Source organism: Indicator indicator, chromosome 3 (assembly GCF_027791375.1).
Source record: "Indicator indicator isolate 239-I01 chromosome 3, UM_Iind_1.1, whole genome shotgun sequence".
NCBI classification, from domain to species: Eukaryota; Metazoa; Chordata; class Aves; order Piciformes; family Indicatoridae; genus Indicator; species Indicator indicator.
Window position 1 is genome coordinate 9,450,542 of NC_072012.1, and position 21,389 is coordinate 9,471,930.

The window sequence follows — 21,389 nt, forward strand, 5'->3', positions numbered from 1 at the left end:
TTTGTAGGATTTGCAATCCCTTAACAAAAAATCTTACATATTTTCATGCATCTTGACTAATAGGAGTGTGTTAAGATGAAATTATCTTTTCCTACTTACAGGATTCCTAGAAGACACAAAACATTATATTAAAAAAGAGATCCACATTTTCTTATAGTCTCTTGATAATAAAACTACACCATTTCTTCCAGATTAGCTTTTGTCCTATTAATGCACTCATATACACACAAAATTCATTATTTCCATTTTGCAGTGTTTTAGTTCTTGGCTGAGGTGAGGAAAAAGATGCATTGGCTTGGAAATTAGCTACGGATGCCCTCATTTCTTTCAAATAGATAACTGTGTACTCCTATGAAATCATCTCAACAGTTTTTATGTTCTTTACCTTAAATACGCACCTGAAAAACAAGACAGTTCCTAACTTTGACAAATATGCCAATTTTTTCAAGCTCAGACAGGTATGTAGATCGGCCAACAGATTTATCATTGAAAAGAAATTCTGAACAGTTATCTAAAAGAGGAAATGTAAAAACAAACAAGCAACAAACAACTATAAAATAGCTACAACACAAGACATGTAAGAAAAAAAATGAATTAGTGAAACAATTAGCTAGTGGAACAATTTCACTGAGCAATTTCCTCAAAGAAGAAAACTGACTTCAATTACTCCCTCAGTCACTTCATTTTTCTATATGAAAATTCTAGTTGCAACTTCCAAAAAGTACTGACACATCCTGAAGTGCTCATGCCTGCAGCAAGGTATCAGACCCCATTTTCTACACCCCACATCATCTACGTATTTTTCAAGTGAACATCTACATATCAAAGCATGAAGCAAAGAACACATTTACTTATTTAATTTTTTAACCTTCGCCCCAGTATGTTTTTTCCATTATAACTCATGCCTATCAAAATGCTACTGAAGAATCAAAACAAGTATTGCAATACTCATGGGCTTAATCCTGTAGATACGAAAGAATATTAAGCATCTGAAATTCAAAGCTGGGTATTCTTTATCTCTGTTTTCTGTACATCAGACAACAGAAAGCAGGTGCAACAGAATCTGCTACCTACCACGGATAACTCTAGAAAATCTCTTTTCCTCTCCATCTTCTTCAGAATATACTAGTGTCACACTAGCCACAGAAGAAACTGGTTTTCCAACATGTGCTCCATGAATGAGTTCTCGAATGCTTTTAACTCGCAAATGAGATGTCTTTTCACACATTGCAAAACTAACAGCATCCATTATGTTAGATTTCCCTTAAAAAAATGAAGTAAAAAAATAATTGCTTTGACATGGCAGAAATTAACGGAGGTAACTGATTAATTATTAACTAAAACCCATATATAAATGCAAAAGTCTTTATTAATGCTATTTCTAGTGCTCTATTTGATTGAGGAAAAAATATTGCACATGAGGAAGAAATCCAGTTCTAAGATGTAATATCCTGGAAGCAGACAGGAAGAAAGATCACCACAAAAATCAATGTGTTATTTGTTCAGTGTTGTTGAACAAATTTTTCTTAAAAAGGTATCTCTAGAGGTCATTAAACTGAGCAAGCAATATCATAATCCTTGATATTTTCATTTCTGTAATGCAGTCGGAGAGATTTCCCACATAAGCCACTATACTGCAGAACTACAACTTTACCACTAGAAATCTTCCTTAATAAGCTGAACTACAAACTGGAGTGGCAAAGGCACGGTAGGCTTGAAAGAATAGACAAAATGGAACCATTTCAACCATATCACCTCTGTTCCTCCATGGTGGAAAATATCTATACCTTAACTTAAAAAAAAAAAACAAAAAAAAAAACAAAAACCACAAAACAACACATTGGCTCAGCAGCAGCCTCCAAAACACTGCTTGTGCTGCCACACCTTCAGGTGCGTATGAAGAGATTTTAAGCAGGCCCAAGTCTTTACTTCCCCTCCATCAAGCCCTGTGCTCCTCCACAGGAAAGCTCCTGCTGTCCTCACCCCCTCAGTGCAGCCATGCTGGCCCTGTTCTTGGGCCTGCATGTGCACTGCTGCTCTTTCCTCCCCATCAGGCCTGTGGTGCTCACAGAAAAGACCTGGCAAAGACCAGAAAATGGAAGCCTTAATACTAACAGCTACAGTGGAAACACAGAGCCACCAGGTGCCCACTGCCTCCCTGGCTCCCCACATGCCTCAGAATGCTACCTGATCCATTGGGCCCAACGATGCAAGTGAACTTCATGAAGGGGCCAATAACCTGCTGCCCCCGCCATGACTTGAAGTCCTTCACCACCAGCAGCTTCAGGTAACCCATTCCTGCAGCAGTAGGCAAAGGCCGTCAGCTGTGAACTTCCAATACCAGCCCAATATTTAAACAATCAACCAGTATGGTATTAGTCTGCCTTCTCTTGTTGCACGGTCGAAGAGAAGGCAAAAAACCCCTCCACCCGCAATCCGCCCCAGCCTCTCCCTTCAACAGCCGAGGCCCGGCGCCGCCACCGCTAGCGCCACTTCAACAAGCGCCCGCCTCGTGCCTGACGACCGGCACCGCGGCCATATCTGACGGCGATGCGTAGGGGACGGGGTGGAGGCGGAGGGGGGCGGGGCTCCCGTTCCCATGGTGACCCCCTGTGTTGTTTTCCGGGCTCGGCGGCAGGTCGCGGCGTGCTTCGCTTCTGCCTCTAGCCCGCGCAGCGCTGGTAGCCGGTTGACCTCTAAGAGCCATGCAGAGGTTGAGGCTCCAGCGGGACTTGCAGGAGGCTGCCGCCTTGGAGCGACGGCGGCAGCGGGAGCTGCAGCGGCAGAGCCGCATCTTCAACGCGCGACTCCGGACCATAGGGGTGAGGGCGCGACCCAAAGCTCTCGTCCCGGGCTGCAGCGCAAGTGGGGAGGAATGGCGCCGACTTCCCCCTGCACCTGTGTGTTCTGAGGATCCCACTCTAAAGCGGAGGTGACCCTTAGGGCAGGCCTAAAGAAGGGGCAGCCCCGCCGGCGCGAGCGAAGGTGGCGAGCCCAGCTCCGAGGAAGGGCGGGAGGCGGTTGCCCCAGTGGCCCCCCTCAGGGCTTCCTAGGTGTCTGCGAGCAGGGCAAGGGGGGAGCGGAAGGGAAACGCTCTGTTCTGGGTTTTACAGGGCTGAGGTGCTTTAAAAAGTTGTTAGTGAAAGCGATTTGTACTCTAGGCATCATCAAGTTATTTTTGACAGCTGTCACCTGTGTGTGTGAGAGTCTGAGGGGAACTCATATCTGTATGGTGCAAAGGCAAAACTTCATTTTTCCTGAACAAGACGGAAAGATCAAACTGTGTGTTGCAGTATTTATTTAGGAGTTAGCTTTATTTGCGTAGGAGGATGCTTTACTTTGAGGTAATCAAGAAACTTGCAGAGTCAGCTCGCACAGTGTGGCATGAACAAATTGATGTTTTTTACACCTCTGCTCTCATCTGCTTGATTCACTAGAAGCTGGAATCAGTGAGAGATTTATTGCTGAAAGGGATCCTACAATTGGTCCCTATTTTGCAGCAGGGAAAACAGGATGGATCCATCAGGCCATTTTTGTGTATATGGAGATGAGTGATGCCTGACTTTTCTTGGAGTGGATGTCAGAATGTGAATACCCTTCAGTCTGTGAAGATCTGTGGGGATGATAGCTTCATTTTGGTGGGTCTTCTGTAGATTGATCTGTGCAGTTTGTACACTGAATATGAGGAAATTATGTTGTATTTTATAGCTATTTAACCTTCCTGTAATGTGTCCAAAGGCCCATGCTGGCATCGTACACAGTACGAAGAGTACTATGAGGTGAAGTAACTTTAAATTCTGCTTGCAAAGTGTTTTAAGTGCTGTGTGCTGATGCACACATCACGTGTAAGTGCTGTAGAATTAACTACTGCAGAACCACATTTAGAACTGGTAAAAATAAAGCAAATTTGTTGATTTCATTGGATTGGTAGAATTGCAGTGTCTTGGATTTTTTTCTTGTCACTTTTATGAAAAAGTCATGGTTATAGAGCAGTTACCACTTAAAGAACAGGACAGGTTGTCCACCTGATACAATGTCCTGATATATGGTAGGCAACAATATGCTTAAATGGAAGGAGCTAAGACTCTTTTTAAAACAGATTTTATATATTTATAGTAAGGTAGTTCGAATTTTTTGATCTGGAAACACATATTTTTTCAGTAAGGTGACTTTTGTAGAGCCTTAAAAATGAAATGTAAAGCAAAAATCCTCAACTAATGAAATAGCTGAGAACAAAACAGTGTATCTTAACATACTTCAACATACTTTGTTGAGCAATACTGAAGTACACCACCTGGAGGTCTTTCCCAAATGCTTTTACAGAACTGACTTTTCAGACAGTTTTTGATAGATCTATTTCCATGAGACAAAGATCTAACATGAAGGAGAGCCCACTGGAGGAATTTTGTAAATATTTGTATTAACATCATTTGGTGTACCTTATTCAATGGCTGAACAGTGACTACTGGCAGGAAAGGCTGTGCTTGTGCTTTGAAGTCGAGCCAAGTGCAAAGCATGAAAAGTCAACAGATCTATAGAGAAAGATGAGTGTTTCCAATGTAGTTTTAAATTATTTGCTTTCCCACTCTCACCAGTTTAGCTGAGCAGTTGTCTCTGACAAAATTAAAAAACCAAGGTGATATTTGACTTGGGACACCACAAATCTGTAAGTAAGGTTGTCCTGGTTTTGAAGGGACAGAACCACAGGACAGCCATGGGCTACAGGCCATTGACAGATCTGAGTCAGCCAGGACAGCTCACCTGAGTTAGCTCACAGGTGTATCCCAGACCATGAGCATCGCATTGAGTATAAAGGAGGAAGTTTGCTGAAGGGAGGGCAGTTTTCTGGTTGGGCTCCTCTTCTTTCTGATTGCCCTTCCTGGGTATTGTGGCTGCTGTGCCTTCACTGGGCTGAGTGTAACTTTTTATATCTTATACTGATGTTGGTACCAGTTTGGCTTTTACATTCAAACCATTTTCACTTCAGCCTGTGGGTCTTCTCTTCTATTCCTGATTCTCCTCCACTGCTTGGAAGGGGTCATTAAGTGATGGAGTAACTGCTAAAGTGTAGCTTTATATATAGGCTAAAGGTAGACAAGGCATTGGGTAGTCTAAAAGTGTGGAGATAATATACTGTCTGGAAAGCAGAATGGGAACTGATTTTTTTTTTTTTTTTTTTTTGATTCTTACTAGTTTGACTATTACTTAGAGTTCTGTATCTGTTGCTTCATCTGAATAGTGGAAAAGTAAGATTCTACTCTCTTTGCTTACAGGTTTAAGATTTTTTTTTTCTCAGTGAATCACTTATTTCCCCAAAGAGTTCAGATGAATAATTGAAATGAAAACTTACTTTCCATTTATATATATGCTGTTTTACATAAATAAAAGTAGATTAGACATTAGCTGCTTCAAACCCTTCATAGTAAGGGACTTGTTATTTCAGTGCTTGCAAAGTTAAACCCATAGCTTTATGTGACTAGGAATGGTTGTTTGGGGGATTGTATTCTTGTCATATGTGAGCTGTTCAAATGGGAGTGAGCTGATAGTGTAACTGAATACATACATACATACAAGTCAGTATATTAATTTACCTGTGCTATTGTCTGAAACTAGTAATGAGGTCCTACGGAATTTCTCTTAAGTGATTCCTATAGCTATATTGAAAGCTTATTTTCCCAAATGAGACCTCTAAATGAGTTGATGTTTACTGCCTATACCTCCTCTGGTTTTAGACAATGATACTATGCAGCATGGCTTTTGGTTTCATCTTTGCTTACAGATTTACCTCTTTGCTTGATTGGTCTACTCTCAGTAGTCCTTAGCAGCATTATCAATGTGCATTTTTGCCCATCATCTGTTCAGGTTTTTCTCTCTTGGTCTGAGTAGTCTTTAGGCAAAGAAAACATTTTAACAGATTCTTGAAGAATCGCCAATGGTATGACAAGTCTTGTGAAGATGTTAAGTGCTTTGATCAGTTACCAAAAGCAATTAAAACTAACAAACAAAAAATAACAACAACAAAAACCCAAGCAAGCAATAAAAAAGGCAACACCAACCACACACACAAAACCCAATAAACACCAAACCCCGGTTGTCTGCCTATTTATTTGCCACCTCTTATCAACATATATAGAATCCTAGAATGCTCTGAGTTGGGAAGGGACCTATAAAGGTTACCTAGTCCAGCTGCCTTGCAGGTGGCAGTTACATCCCCAACTTGCTCAGGGTCCTATCTCTCTAACTTAGAAGGGTATTGTGGAGGGACTTTGTTAAAGGCCCTGCAGAAGTCCAAATGATATCCATTGCTTTTCCACTTGTCCAATGATGTAGTTACTCCATTGTAGAAAGCCACTAGGTTGGTCAGGCAGAACTTGCCGTTGGCAAAGCTATGCTGGCTGTGTCAAATCACCTCCCTGTCCTACATGAGCCTTATCAGAGCTTTTAGGAGGATCTTTTCCATGATCTTCCCAGGCACAGAGATGAGTCTGACATGTTGTTAGTTCCTAGGGTCACAGACTTATATATGTTCAGGTTCCTCAGGCGGTCGCAAACATTGTTTTCACTTGCAGTGAAGTGGGACTTGGTTCTTTTGCCTAAAATGTAGGTGGCTGCTATGATTTGATGTGCCTTAGGGCATTATGGTTTACTAAGGTAGCACTGCTGGAGGATATGACTATTCTGTACTGCACCTGCCAGCTCATTATAGATGTCTGCATGTGCCTCATACAGCACCCACTACTTCATTTTAGCAACTACATAAATCCCATTTAATCAGATAAGGCTGGAAAACTTCTTTCCATTCGCTGTTATTTCTTCAATGTACTTTAAATGAACCATCCATATTCTTTTCAGTTCTGAACTATTAGAACTTGCTGTCATCTGTCAAAATACTTAACCTGCTTCATAAATAAGCAGAGCAAGAAGTAAAAATGTCAGCTATAATGGGGGAAACATCCTGTGTAATGCAGCTTGAAATGCTTATAGTTGTATATATTATGACAATGTGGTGTTTTGTTTTGGTTAGGTGCAGGAATATACCTGTCATTGAAAAAAAACTCCAGTTGTTGTTTCTGGATTTTCTTTGTATGTGACCAACATTGAATGGTTTTATATCTGTCTTGTACAACTGCATATCAATGTAGCTTGACAATGCCTGCTTTTAATCATTGGAATGTAGTGTCTCTTAAAGAGCTGCCTCTTCTTTCATCTTAACAGGTTGATAAAGATGCATTGGATAGCCAGGTCAAGGACAAAAAAATTCAAGAAGCAGCTGAAAAGGCACGAAATGAAGAACTTGGTATGTACAAAGATATTAATGACATTTCTGTGAAGTAAATGTAATTTACCATCTGTTTCCTGCTTTTTTCCCTTCATGTGTTTCATGAAACCTATCTTCCTGAATCTTGCTCTACAGCTCTATCCATATAAAGTTGTCAATCAAGATTACATCTATATACATATCCATATCTATATGTATATGCACAATTGTAGGCTTTTCTCTGAATTCAGACATCCAAACTGAATTCCACAATATGTAGTCCTACTTATGTTCATACATTTGCATTGATACACTGTGCATTTTCCTCAGTATCTTAAAATTTATGCCGGCATGATTAAACTGGTATATATTTCTTAATAGGCTGGAATTTTCACTGTCTTCTTTTAATAAATATTGACAAACAGCACTTAGATATCTGGAGATACAGGAGCATTTACCACAAAAACTTAATTGCTTAATACTGTTCTTTTCAGAAATTCAGTGGCAATTTCCTGCAGAGTAAGCCCATGTTCTGTCTAGCCATTATTCCATCTATATCTATAGAGATATAGATATTGCCTACAGAATCCTCTGTAGATTACTACTGCTAGGAGCATGAGTTTTGTACAACGGGGTGTCAGAAGGAACCACTGCTGAGTCAGAGCATGTAGCCACACAAATGTTTCATTCGTGTTCCCTGATCTCAAAACCCTTTGTGGCCCTCTGTGTTTGAAAGGCGCTCCTGTGGTACCATGTGAAAAGGTCCCACAGATGTCTTTATGTTTCAGAAAAATCCCAGAATCAGCCAGGTTGGAAGAGACCTCCAAGATCATCAATTCCAACTGATCACCCAACCCTATCTAATCAGCTAAACCATGGCACTAAGTGCTTCATCCAGTCTTTTCTTAAACACCTCCAGTGACATCGACCCCACCACCTCCCTGGGCAGCCCATTCCAATGGGCAATCTCTTTTTCTGGGAAGAACTTCTTTCTAAGATCAAGCCTAAGATTCCCTTTCCACAGCTTGAGAATCTGCAATGGTGCTGCCAAATTCCATGCTGTGGTCCTATGGCTGCTTGTGATTTTTATGGCAGAATACCTGTCAGACTCTGACTCGTTGGAAACTGCCAGAAGCAATGTATATTGTGGCAACAGAGGAAATGATCCTTGCTTGTGAATTGTATTTAAATGGCTAAAACGGCCAGTTTTGGGTGGAGGGGTTTTGTTGTTTGTTTTTCTTTAAAGGAATTACATAATTTTGATGAAATGATCAAGAGTTATTAAGCTCTTCAAAAACTGTTAGTGCCAGCCAATTGTTTTAGTGCTGTGGTTAGAAAATAAATTGGAACTATGAAACAACTGTCTGTATTCCTTTCATTGGGAGTCTGATTATTTTTTTTTTTTGGTAACTGTAAACTCAGAGTAAATGAGAAGAATTAGTATACAGTGCATTTCACATCTTACAAGTGGCCCTAAAACTGCAAGTTTTAATCAAATGAAAACTCAATAGATCTAGAAGCATTTATTATTGTCTGTTTCACATGCATGTTGTAATTGTAAACATGAAGTCATTGTAACATTAATAAGAGAACTGATGCTAAAACCCCCAAGTATTTTATAAGTAAATATTACTAACATTAGTGGGTTTGCTGAACTGATACTTGTAAATCAAGTACTCTTTCTTAAAGTATAAGAGTTTGAAGTCTTACTCCTTTTCCATAATTTTATTTTCCATCTTATACATACAGGACCATGGTGTGCACTTCTAAGAGTTGTATTTTCATTGTGTTGCTTTTTCTCTAGCTAATGAAAGTAAGCAAAATGACAAGATCATGTGCATGTTAGAGGAACAACAGAAAAATGAGATCAGAAACGTAAACAAGGCTGTCAGTGAATTTCGGAAGAATTTTCAGACACCGGAAACAAGACGTGAGTTTGACCTATCTGATCCGCAGGCCTTAAAGAAGGACAGACCTGCTCGACTTTCAGACAATGACCCTCGGTGTACTGTATCTGGCTTGCAGAAGTTTATGGGTGAAGACTTAAACTACAATCAGAGGATAAAATTTCAAAAGGAGCAGTTAAGGGAGTGGTCTCTTCAGCAACAGCGAGACTGGAAGAATGCGTTAGCTGATCAAAAATTTGCAGGTAAAAAAAAGATAATAAGGTTTTAATCTGCTTTGTATGAAATCCTGATGTATCTGACAAATATGCCTGTTGTGTCAGTTTGACATAGCAGTGTTTTAGTACATTCAATATGTAACTGTTAGCAATACTGCAGCATTTCTTTTACTTTACAAGCTCTAATGTATCCAGTATCTCACTTAAGAAATCTATGTTTAATAGTGTGATAATTCTAGTATTACCTGGCTTTGATTTCTATTTTATGCCTTGAATGAAGTATCAGAACATTCTGAAGAACCACCTGTTTTGCATGCTAGAATGTATGTTTACTTCATAACACCAAATTGTCTAGCCTTTGCTGTTCCATAGCAGATAGCATAATACTGATTTTTCTATCTTGTCTTGTGTGCCCTTTTTTTTTTCTGCAGTATTTGACATACTTTGCATTTTAACATTGTCTTAACTCTTAAGGTGATTTACATAATAAACTGATTTCATGAGGCACCTGAAATTCCAAGATGGAAAGGGTCAGGTGCAGGATTTGGAAATAGTTATGTTTTTTAGTTTAATGTACCTGTAGTTGGTCTGTCTTATACTGTCAAAATTTCATTTAAATTTAATTTAGATTATCTCTATGACAAGAATAGGATTGAAGTTGACCGAAATGCTATGGAGCAACAACGTAAAGAAGAAGAAAAAAGGCGTGCTGTTTGTGCAGCTACTAAAGATTTCAACAGAACTCAGGTAAATTAATACTGGATTTGTTTTGTTTTTTTAAATCACAAAAAAGTGGAGTCAAAGAAAGTAAGATGCGCAAAAGTACAATGAGTGATGATATTTTCACAGATTGCTTAGCAGCTAACTTCCAAAGTTGTTTCAGTAATTGGAAGACAGAATTTATTCACTTTGTCCTCTTCAAGGATCTTGCTCTCCTCTACCTGGTCATCCTCAGTCAAAATTTGTTCTCCTGGTACACAGCTTGCTGACTAGAGGGCAGCAAGCAACAACTCATTAGTCTCTCAGGGACTTGTAATCTGTGAACTGGGGTACAACAAAAGCCTTCCGTGCTTCCTTCTAGTTTTATATCAGTCATTGAGTAGTCTTATCTGTGTCTGCCTGCTCTTCTCTTTGCTTGTGTGGAAACATTACTAACAGCAGCTTTTTGTCTTCATTGCTTATGCTAATTTCCCCACCACCACTGTTTTTGACATTTTGGCTACTTGGTGTTTGCTCACCAAGCATGCTTTGAAACCGATTGAAACATGGAATCTATCTGCCATGCTGTAGTTCTTTATCTTACTGCACAGATTTCCTCCCCCCCCCCCCCCGCCCCAATTCATCTTATACATAAAGCTCAAAGGGTTCCATGGATGCTATTGGTTTGGTTAAACTGTATTTGGTGTGACTTGGCTTTAAATTTTATTTATTCACATCAAAAGAAGCCATGTTAAAATTACCTTCCTCAAATATGGTATCTTTTGGTTTAAATATATAAGCATGCAAGCCTGTGTAAGTGGTGTTTGGGGCTTTCAGGGCATGTTTGGCCTGTAATTTTGTTTATAGATAGCTAAAGGTAATTTAAAATGCGTTTGCTGCTTCAAGTCATGGATGCTGAACTATTTTATATGAATAACCACAAAGGTACTCCAAGTGGCTGGTGCACTTAGGGGTAGCTGTAGTATCCCAAATAATTTTTGTTATACCAATTGTTTCCATGTAAAAATTCCTGGATTTGTGACAGGGTTTGGGGATGGTTTGTGTGTGGTGTGGTTTTTAATCTTTAGACACATAGATTCTGCTTGACTGGTGTACTTGTTAAGTATGTTTAAAAGTCCTTCTCTTTGTTGTTGTTTTTTTTTCCCTGACATGAGGGCATGATAATGGAGGCTGAGGCAACAATTTTCATTTAGTTCTTATTGTCTCCTGCTCTGCTGTAGAGATGAAGTTACAGCCTGCAGCTCTTTTTCTTTTTTAAGACCATCATTCTTTTTTCAGCTTTCCTCTGGTTTAGCTGAGTAGTTGAAAAGGCCTTCTTTTCCCCCCACATGATGTGCTGGCACAGCTGCTGGGGTTTTTTTGTTAAGCATGCAAGCCAGAGGTTTCAGGTTGCCACACCTTTCACTGATGTTGTCAGTCTAATGATCATGAAACTTCAGGATTTGTTAGATGATTTCTGAAACTGAAAAGAAAATGAACTGTGGTCTAGAATGAGTGATTGCTAGATCTGACTGGGAGGAGTGAATGCAGAGTCATCTTATCTTAAGAGAAGAAGAAATTTCCTAGAATTTGGCTTTGGATCGATCTCAGTCTCACTGGCCATCATCAATGGGTACAAGTTGCTACTGGGGAGATTCGGAGTGGATGCCAGAGAAATTTCTTTCACCATTTGAACTAATAGACATTGGAATAAACTCACAAGGGAGGTGGTGGATTCCCCTACATTAGAAAGTTTCAAGGCCCAGCTTGACAGGATGCTGGGCCATCTCATTTAAACTATATTCTGAAAGGTAGGACTAGATGATCCTTGAGATTCCTTCCAACCTGGTATTCTATGAATCTAGTCCTGTAGTCCTTATGGTTGTCAGTATCTTTAGGGGATGTAAAGAATGAAATAATTTTGCTTTAAAACAAAATGCCCCAGCACCTCAGCAGATCATGTACTCCAGGAGAAAACATGTTTTGGTCAATTTGCTAGTTAATTAGTAAAGAATCCTAGCAGGTACTCAGGGTAGGTTATCTTATTTCTTTACAACCTGCTTTGTTACAAGGTTTGTTGATGTTGTCTCTGTGACAGTAATTCACCTTGCTCCACTTAACCACAGTACCATTGCCAATGACTTCACTGCTGAGAAACTTATCTGTAATGGTTCTTTTGTTCTTGAGGGATTAATTGGCAGGACAATGAACTGATGATCTCTTTGGTTCCCCAGTAGTGAAGGATCCTGTACTATAAACTAGGACTAGAGAAAATGTTTTCAAGCTGTGCCAGGCGAGGTTCAGGCTAGATGCTAGGAAATATTTCTTTACAGAGAGGGCTCTCAAACATTGGAACGGTCTGCCCGGGGCAGTGGTGGAGTCACCATCCCTGGAGATGTTTAAGCAGTGTGTGGACCTGGTACTTAGGGACATGGTTTAGTGTTGACCCTTCACTGCTGGGTTGAGGGTTAGACTGTATGATCTTTGAGGTCTCTTCCAACTGAACGTTTTCTGTGATTCATATGATAAATGTTTAACGTCCAGAAAATTAATGCTATCATTCCTCTCAGATTTTCTCTTACCTAAGTGTGTATTAACTGGGAACACCAATGTTGCTTTTGTCCTGGGTATAAAAGGAGACTTCTACAAGCTTAAACTGTCAGTGATTCCTGATGAAATTATTTATACAACAATAATAATCATTTTAATTTGGCAAGCTGGGTAACAAAAGTTATGGCTACCCAGACTTCTGACTGGAATTTTTATTTTTCACTTCTTTTGATGTGATTATGATTCCATAGCAGAATCTTACTGTTGCAGAAGAAGGTTCTGCACTAAGGATAATAAAATTCGAAAGAAAGTCTTTTCCAAGGCACTTTATAGGTAATGCTAAGAAAACAAATGGATCTGTAACTTCATGACCTCATATTATAGACAGTTTAACAATCCTGTAGACCTTATGTCAGTAGTATTTATTCTACACCAAAGCAGCTTGATAGTTTCCCTGATAATGTAATCATGGATGTTCAGTGGCATTATTGCGATTCCTTATACATTCAACATTACACTGCTAATAACCCATTTAGAGCCTGCAGCTACTTCAGAGAAATATTTTTTCAGGCTTTTAGTAAATTACGTATTTGCTTTAACTGTAGAGCCTTTTTTTTCATCTGAAATGAAATACTTCACTGCTTAAAAAGAAGAGTAGCTTTTTATCATTCTTTGAAGTGTGCTGTGCAAATATCCTTTATCACTTGCATCCTATTTTTGATATTTAGAGTGTTCAGTATTCAAGAGTTATCAATATTTCAATATTTTTAACCATGTTTTCAGGCAAGAGGAAGCATAATGCACATTGTGATTTTTAGCCAGGTCCCACTGAGCAGAAGTTCCTTGCTTGAACTTGCTGGATGTAGTGGTAGAATGAAAGGCAATGATTTTAACTTAGAGAAGAGTAGATTTAGACTGGATGTTAGGAACAAGTTCTTTACCATGAGGGTGGTGGAACACTGGAAAAGGTTGCCCAGGGATGTAGTTAAGGCCCCATCCCCAGAGATGTTCAAGGTCAGGCTTGACAGGGCTCTGAGCAACTTGATCTAGTGGAGGGTGTCCCTGATGACTGCAGGGGAGTTGGACTAGATGACCTTCAGAGGTCCCTTCCAACCCAAACCGTTTTATGGTTCTATGACATACAATTGTCTACATTTATTATCTGTATAATACAAAGGGATTACATTTAGTATACAAATTAATAATACTTCTTTCACAAGTTCCCTGGATGGATGACTCTGGTCATCTGTGAGCTCTGTGATTTAGAGAGAAGGACTTGAGAAGCTGTGCCTTCCTTTAGTCCTGTGTTGGTAGCAATTAGTTCCTCACACCCTCAAACTTGGTGTTACTCTAAGCATGTGAAATCCGTAATGTTTCTATGTGCACTTCTTTTCCTTTATGACTTGAATCAGTGTCAAAAGAAGTATTTAGTAGCAGGAGCGATATGTAATGTTGGAGCACAAATCAAACTCAAAAGCATGTATTTGTACATCTGTTTTGGGGTTTTTAATGCTGCAGCAATGAGTTATGTTTTCTTGGGGATTTGACTTGATTAAATCTGATGCTTCTTTTTTTTTTTAGTTTAAAATATTTATTTTGCAGTGTGTTTAACCATTGCGTAATACTGCTATATGCATCACTATGCATAGAGGTGAGTATCCTCCTGTAAAATTCCAAGGCAACTCAAATTTTAGGCTCTCCCTCTTCCTGACAAGGTTAAGGTTGCAAGGCCTAAGTGCCTTTTTTTTCATCTGTTGCTAGATCACAGTGGAATGACATTGATAAAGTGATCACAATAATGATCTTAGCCAATAGGACCATGATCCTAATAATCACATGTGATGCTGTTGACAACATATGCAAATTGGAAAGAAATCTGTTATGATGTCCTAACTTTGCATCCCTCACCTTACCTTCGAAAAACTCTCAGTTCTCTCTTTTCACTGAATTTAGGCTTCTGAAATGGCTGAAAGAAAGAAGTTGGAAAAGCGTCAAAAAAATAAAGAGGACATGGATGAAATTTCAAACCTTCTTCAAGGAGACTTACTTTCTGAAAACCCTGAGCAAGCAGTGAGTTCCTTTGGTAGACACCGTGTGATCCCGGATAGGTGGAAAGGAATGAGTCCAGATCAGCTGATGGCAATCCGTTACTCCCAGCAGCAACAAGTTCTGGAGAAACAGGTATTTAAGCTTACATGCATATTCTGCATTCCTGGTTCTAGTAATATTACAGTGTTTTTAGAAGAAAATCCTGCTCTTTGCCTTGCACTTCCCATTATATGACCATGTTTTCCATTGATCTGAATTCTGTCCAAACTAGAATCAATCAACGTCAGCACAGCGTCTCTGAAGCAGATGGGAAATGACATGGAACATCAGGAGTGGGCTAGAGCTCTGGGAGTTAGACTTGGAGGAAGGTAGCTATGGAGTCCAGGGCCAAGGAGCCTGGAAGATTATGGGTCTATGGTGGCTCAGCTGAGGAGCAAGGTCCTGCACAACCCAAGACCTAGGTGTCACAGTGCAGTGGAGGACTTGAGGATGCATGATCTTCCCACAAGGGATGGGCAGGAGTGGGTTGCTCCATAAGGAAAGGGCCAGGAGCTGAGAGTGAGAGCAGGGCAGGCCAGGGCAATGTTTTCCTGCTCAGGAGTACTCAAGCAATATAGGTCCAGTGGTCCTGCTTGTGCATATTTCATAGTCTTAAAAGTTCATGTATGCAATGGAATTTCCTCTCCACCATCCCACACAGCTATCAGTCATGCTCTGGGATTGAAATACACAAGAAAACCTAACTCTAGCTTATACCTGCTGCTTTAAAGGCACATAGAAACAGGTAGTCAAAATAGAGAAATCTACCCTTCCTATGCAGTCATGACCATACAGGCCTAGACACTGTAAAGTAGGAAGCTACTTCCCTCACTCAATGCAGAGGCTAGATTCATATCAGCTAATGAAGGGCTGTTCAATTCTGGTTCTTAATCTCTACAATGCAGTATGTTACAGTATGTCATATCTACTGCTGTTGAAGATAGAACGGGCATTTTCCTAGCACTCTTATAACCTTAAAGTGAACTCATTCAAGTAGTTGGCAGAAAATTAACCCCACCAAGAAGAGAGGTCTTTTTGGAGGCCTGGTTTCTTGAATCAGTTCAATGTGATGTCAGACAAGAAGTGAGGAAGTGGCAGTATAACAAGAGCAGAGAAAGGAAAAAAACGTTTGGGTTTACTTGTATGGTGTTAGTGATACAGTTATTACACAGAATTAGCTATGTCATAAGCAGTATTGGTGTCTTCTAACTTCTGACCTTCAGAAGTTACAGCTCTTGCTAACAAGAACTTAAAAAAATATCTGTCTTGCTACCTTAGATTTTAGAGGGAGCTAAGATATCAGGTAGAGGTAGTTATCTACTGATTAGCTTACTTCTGCCAGGCAGCAGATCCTAATTTTCTTAACATGTGCAGAGGTAGGAGACTGTCTTGCTCCCTGGAGAATGACAGCTTTTTCATCTGCAGTATCTTATTTCTGCCTAATGCTTGGCCTCCTGCCTAGTTTGAACATGCTTACTTTTTCTCCTTATTTAAAATGCTACTCTCCTAGTGTTGAGTAAAGATAAGCAAGTTTGTCTGGATGAATTTACCAATCAGACTTTATGCAGACTTTTTGTAAAAGCATAGAATTATTCTGGTTGAAAAAGATCCCTAAGATGAAGTCCAACCATTGACCTAACACCACCACGGTTGTTAAACCATGTCCTGAAGTGCCACGCCTACATGTTTTTTGAACACCTCCAGGGCCAGTAACTCCAACACCTCCCTGGGTAACCTGTTCCAGTGCCTGACCATTCTTTATGGAAAGAAATTTTGGATAATATCCAATCTGAACCTCTTCTGGTGCGATTTCAGGCCATTTCCTCTCCTTCTGTCACTTGATACTGACCCTCACCTCACTACAACATCCTTTCATGTAGGTGTAGAGAGCAATGAGGTCTCCCCTCACCCTCTTCTTCTGCAGAATAAATAATCCCACTCCTCAGAAGACTTCCCCTCTAGGCACTTCACCAGCTTCATTGTCCTTCTCTGGACACGCTCCAGCAACTAAATGTCTTTCTCGTAATGAAGGGCCCAAAACTGAACACAGTATTTGAGGTGCAGCCTCAAATGCTAAGTGCTAAGTACAGGGGCAAATCTTCCATCTTTGAACAAAGTGAAAATTAAGCATGATTTTTCATTTCTATAGAGACTACAAGAGGAAGAACGCCGAAGAGATGCGGAATGGGACAGGCAGCGCATACAGGCTGCAAGAGCACAGCTGGTTTTAGGGCGACAGCAGGAACGGCAGAGTCGGGAATGCCGCCGAGCTTTAGATAACATAAATGCAGAGCTATCTCAGGAGCAGAAATCAAAGTAAGTAACAGGAGAGTTTTCTTCTCAAATGAAACTCTTTACCACTAACCCAACAGCTTGGCTTTCAAAGAGCTTTTTCTCGTGATTGTTTCAGTTTTTTAATACACTCGTGACAAGCTTATACATTTCAAAAAGTTAATTCAGCTCAAGTGTGTTTTTCACTACTATTTAAACAATTTTCAAAGAGCAGGTCATGATTTTTACTGACTTATGTGTTTTTTACATATTTCATGTATTTTTACTGACTTGCATGTAGTAGCTGTAATTCTTAAAAGCATTACACTGGCAACAGATGGTTTATATAGATAGCAAAGTGGAGAATAAATACAACTAACTACGTAGAAAATTAACGTTACCAGGTGTAAACCAGTACATTTCCTTAATTTACTATAGTTTCCTAAAGTGAAAAAGATGAGTATCAGTACAACTACCAGTTTCTATTAGCTCAGGGTTAACCTAATGGCACAAACAAAGCTTTTCCCACAGTCTGACAAAAACGGATGATTCAGCTAACTGCTGCGCATATGTTGGTGGACAGGTCTTGTGTCTACTGTAATGGGAAAGGAGGAAGATAATATGTGAAAAAAAAATTAAACCAAGTGACTTGGTGTTCTGTTCTTCCACTTCTTTTTTTTTCATCATGCATGCATACTTAAGTCTTGCAAAAGAGTTTCTAGTACCTAATGCTTTCCTATTATGACAGCAAAAAATTCAGAATTGTGTTTATTTACTTTTTCACTGTGAGATTATTTTATGAAGGTTATTTTAGGTCTAAAAAAAAATTTGGTTTATTGAGACATGGCATACACTTTGAAAATAAGTAATCTAGAAATGCAATTTAATAACTAAGAATTCTGAACTTTATGAGCATGTCTGAGTGTTATTTAGGTTTCTCAGCTTCTATATTGCAATGAGAAAACATTTACTAACTGCAAGCTTTTTTATTTATTGTTAGGAACATATATCTTAAAGAAGAAGAGTACTCAAATATACCCACAGAGCAGTATTTTGCACAGTTTAATACAACCAGCCGATGACGTTCTGGATAAAACCACCTGAAATATACAGAAGTATGTGGACATTAAATTTTTTTTAATTGAGCAATCCCATGTTTCATTGTTTTTATTTTAGTTTTTTTAAAATCTGTTCCTTGTCCTTTTCAAACAGTGCACTCAAACTAAAAGGCAGTCTGCTAGGCCACATCTGCTCTAAGAAGAGGAAAGTATTGTAATAATTTAAAAATGTGATTGTTTTTCTAAAAAGTACTAGGAGATTCAGTAGTAGGTTGTTTGGCTGTTGTGTCTCAGGCTTAACTAATATTTACATTATCCATGCCTTTAGAAATTACTTTTTGGAAAGGAATCACAGCTTAAAATATAATGCTACTTTGTGCATCTTGGTCAGAGGGGAATGCTGCCTGACATAGATCACAAGTGGTGCACACTTGGTAGGTCCTATGGGAAGAAAGAAAGATGACCTAGACAGGAAGTTTTGGGGTTGGTTGGTTGTTTGTAGTTTGTGTGTGTGTGTGTGTTTGTTTTTAAAGCAAGCAAAGACCTGTTCAAGCAGTTCCATTCACATTCCTTCCAAGGGGACTCTTTTCAAACAAGTCTGTTTACTCAGCTGAAAATAGTGGCCCTTTGGGATCAGGCTGATATCAGGCTGACTAATTACCATTTTGAACCAGGTAATAATAACAGGAGTTTGGAAAAGACCATCATGTTAATCCCTTTATATGGAGAGGAAGAAGAAAACCAAGTAAGGAGAATATAAAAATGGGTAAAGTTGTGTCTTGGGACAGGATAATTCATAGTACAAAGAAATATCCCAATTTTAGTATGCTAATACAACTGGGTAGAAAAGCAGCATGGCTGCAATGCAGGAACTGCAGAATGTGCTAGTCAGAAAAGCTGGAAAATGAAACTGAGAGGGGAATCACACTTGCACTGTTAATGATGAGCTGGACTACAAAGTAAGACAGGATGATATTCATGAGATTCCAATGTGATATTATTTGGAGATCTATTTATTTGTCAAACTGGGATTCACACACAGCTGAATGTCCTTGTAGTATTACCGAACTACATTAAATGACAATATCAGGAGTGGAGGTACTTGTCTTGGGAATAGAAAGGCCATAAAATGAGGTGGGAGGGTAAAACAATAATCTAGCTATAGTAGTTTTCACTTAACTAAAGCTGATTTGGATCTGTGTTGACTATTTCAGGTTCTAATTTGTTTTTTCAACTAATGTTTTAGTTACCTGACAGAAGAACTAATAAAATGATGAAAAGGTTATGAAGTTGTCTTCATTTGTCATGTTTGAGTACTCAACATGTTTGAGTAGGTGTTTACAGACTTTATGACAGCTGTACAATTTAACTAAAATAGGCTGGAATTCGATGACATTTGAGCTTCCTTAAGGAAGGACTCTGATTAAAGCATTTAGTTACCTACTCATTTGCTTTTATATGAAATTACAAAAAGGACAGGTCTCTCAGTTTTAATGCAAATAAGCCTTTAGATAGAAAGTCTTGTAAGAAGACCGACAATTCAGTAATTGATCAGGCATCATTAAGTATCCTGGAAAACCTTCAGCATCATCAGTTATATTTGCAAGAACCATGCAACCATGCTGCATTCTGTCTGTTCCAGAATAAAAAAAAAAAGAAATTTAAGTGTTAAAAGAGTACAATCAAGTTGTAGAGAACAGGCTTAATGTGATGTGCAAAAACATCTGAATTATTGTTGGTATTTTGTACCAACTTTTTCATTTTCCACTGAAATAGCCATGTTTTAAGTAGGTGTTTCTCAACTGATTAGGTGATAATAAGGGCTTGAGGTGCAGGAACTTCTCAAACTTGTATGGCTCTACACAAAGCAAGATATGGGCTGGAATCTTTGTTTTGGAACATCACCGTCTTAGCTTTGACTGTTGAATATTGAATGAAGTAGACAAGATGCATTAAAAGAGCATTGACTGATTGTAGGTGCTGTTTGAAAATGTCTTCCATTACCGAGGTAATCTTTGTGATATTTGTGTGTATTTCTAACAAATAGAACGGTGGAAAAGACAGTGTCTTCCATATGAGGATATGGACTGCTAATTGGAATAAACATAAATCACAGCTGTTAGAAGTTGAGGGCTATCAACTCTCTTCTCATAGAAAAAAAAATTATATTTTGCACCCTTTTAAAAAAAAAAAAACAAAAAACAACTTTATAAGAAATTCCTAACACTGATCAAATCTTACTACTGTCCTTACAGTTAGCCTAATTAGATGCAAGTACTACAAAGTTGTCCACATGTTCAATGTTGCTCCATGAAGACCATTTAAGGAATTTGGGCAAGATGTATGTGCTATAATCTGATTTCAGGGAAGAAAATGATGGTCAGTACTGATCATGTTAAAATTTGGGTTTGTTTTTTTTTTTTTTTTTTAATGTTAGTTGGATCAGTTTACCAGGCTCCTGATACTTACTTTGGATTAACAACCTGGGAAAAAGTACAAATTTAAAGTTTAAAAAGGAAGCTACAGTGGTTGACGTGAGTCTAGTATTCTACTTTTTCTTAGGATATTTTGCATTCCTCTTTTCAATAATTTCATAAAGTGTTCTCACAAAAGCTTTTTGCTGATCCCTAGAAGCACAATTGAAGAGTAACTTACTCCATATTAGAGGCATTTTCATATTAAGCTATATTTCTCTGAATATTATATGTATATTATGTTATAGATGAACTTTTATTGCCTCCTCTGAAGAGAGGCTAGCAGGAGATTGATCTCTTTATAGAGACATAAGCAAAGAAAATTTTGTAATACTATTGAAGTCGTAGGTGTTAATGACAGTAAAATTTGCCTGGCTAATACTCCCAAGGATAATGATTGTTGCCTGCCTGATCTGTTCATTCTCTCATCTGCTTTAAGGTTGCTGTATACTTCCTGAGTCACAACCAGGGCATACTTTTAACTGGAACTGTTTGCTTTTATATATTGTATATTAAACATTGCATATGGAGCATCAACAGTATGCATATCAACCATATGGAAAAGACAGGTATTGACTCCCATGAGCAGGTAACTGCCAATACCTCATCATATCAATTTTCACTCACGTAATTTTATTTGCTTTTATATTGGCTGTAAGCAGGAGTCATGTAGCACAAAGTAAGTCTGGATCTACAGTTCAACATACACAGGCAGGTAAAAAAGGTGAAGCGTGAAAGTGGTATTAATAGAATTTACATGCACTTTAGAGAAGTGCAAGTCCGTGATGATGCTGTTAAGCAGGATAATGGTGATTACATTCAGGGAAAAAAAAAACAAACAACAAAACAAAACCACAAAATTACTCTGG

At 38.9% G+C, this 21,389-nt stretch overlaps 2 protein-coding genes across 2 annotated transcripts in view; one reads left to right on the forward strand and one right to left on the reverse strand.

The window, feature by feature from the left end:
• The window catches only part of SMC1B (structural maintenance of chromosomes 1B), a 28,255-nt gene extending 25,950 nt beyond the window's left edge, over window positions 1-2,305 (reverse strand). The window contains exons 1-3 of the mRNA XM_054399472.1: window positions 2,188-2,305; window positions 1,075-1,263; window positions 399-511 (exon numbers count right to left, since the gene is read on the reverse strand). Coding sequence (XP_054255447.1) covers window positions 399-511; window positions 1,075-1,263; window positions 2,188-2,296 — 411 coding nt within the window. The 5' untranslated portion in view covers window positions 2,297-2,305. The remainder of the gene's footprint in view (window positions 1-398; window positions 512-1,074; window positions 1,264-2,187) is intronic.
• A 400-nt stretch (window positions 2,306-2,705) lies between these two features.
• RIBC2 (RIB43A domain with coiled-coils 2) lies at window positions 2,706-18,070 on the forward strand. Its single transcript, XM_054399817.1, has 7 exons — window positions 2,706-2,822; window positions 7,216-7,297; window positions 9,063-9,407; window positions 10,009-10,127; window positions 14,583-14,810; window positions 16,867-17,033; window positions 17,989-18,070. The coding sequence occupies exons 1-7, from the start codon at window positions 2,706-2,708 to the stop codon at window positions 18,068-18,070; spliced, it is 1,140 nt and encodes a 379-aa protein (XP_054255792.1).
• The last annotated feature ends 3,319 nt before the right edge of the window (window positions 18,071-21,389 follow it).

Excerpts from the sequence above, each read along its gene's own strand:
- RIBC2 (XM_054399817.1), top strand. The coding sequence starts at position 2,706 with ATGCAGAGGTTGAGGCTCCAGCGGGACTTGCAGGAGGCTGCCGCCTTG. Across the intron at positions 10,128-14,582 it reads AAGATTTCAACAGAACTCAG|GCTTCTGAAATGGCTGAAAG; the intron begins GTAAATTAATAC and ends CACTGAATTTAG. Across the intron at positions 17,034-17,988 it reads TCTCAGGAGCAGAAATCAAA|GAACATATATCTTAAAGAAG; the intron begins GTAAGTAACAGG and ends ATTTATTGTTAG.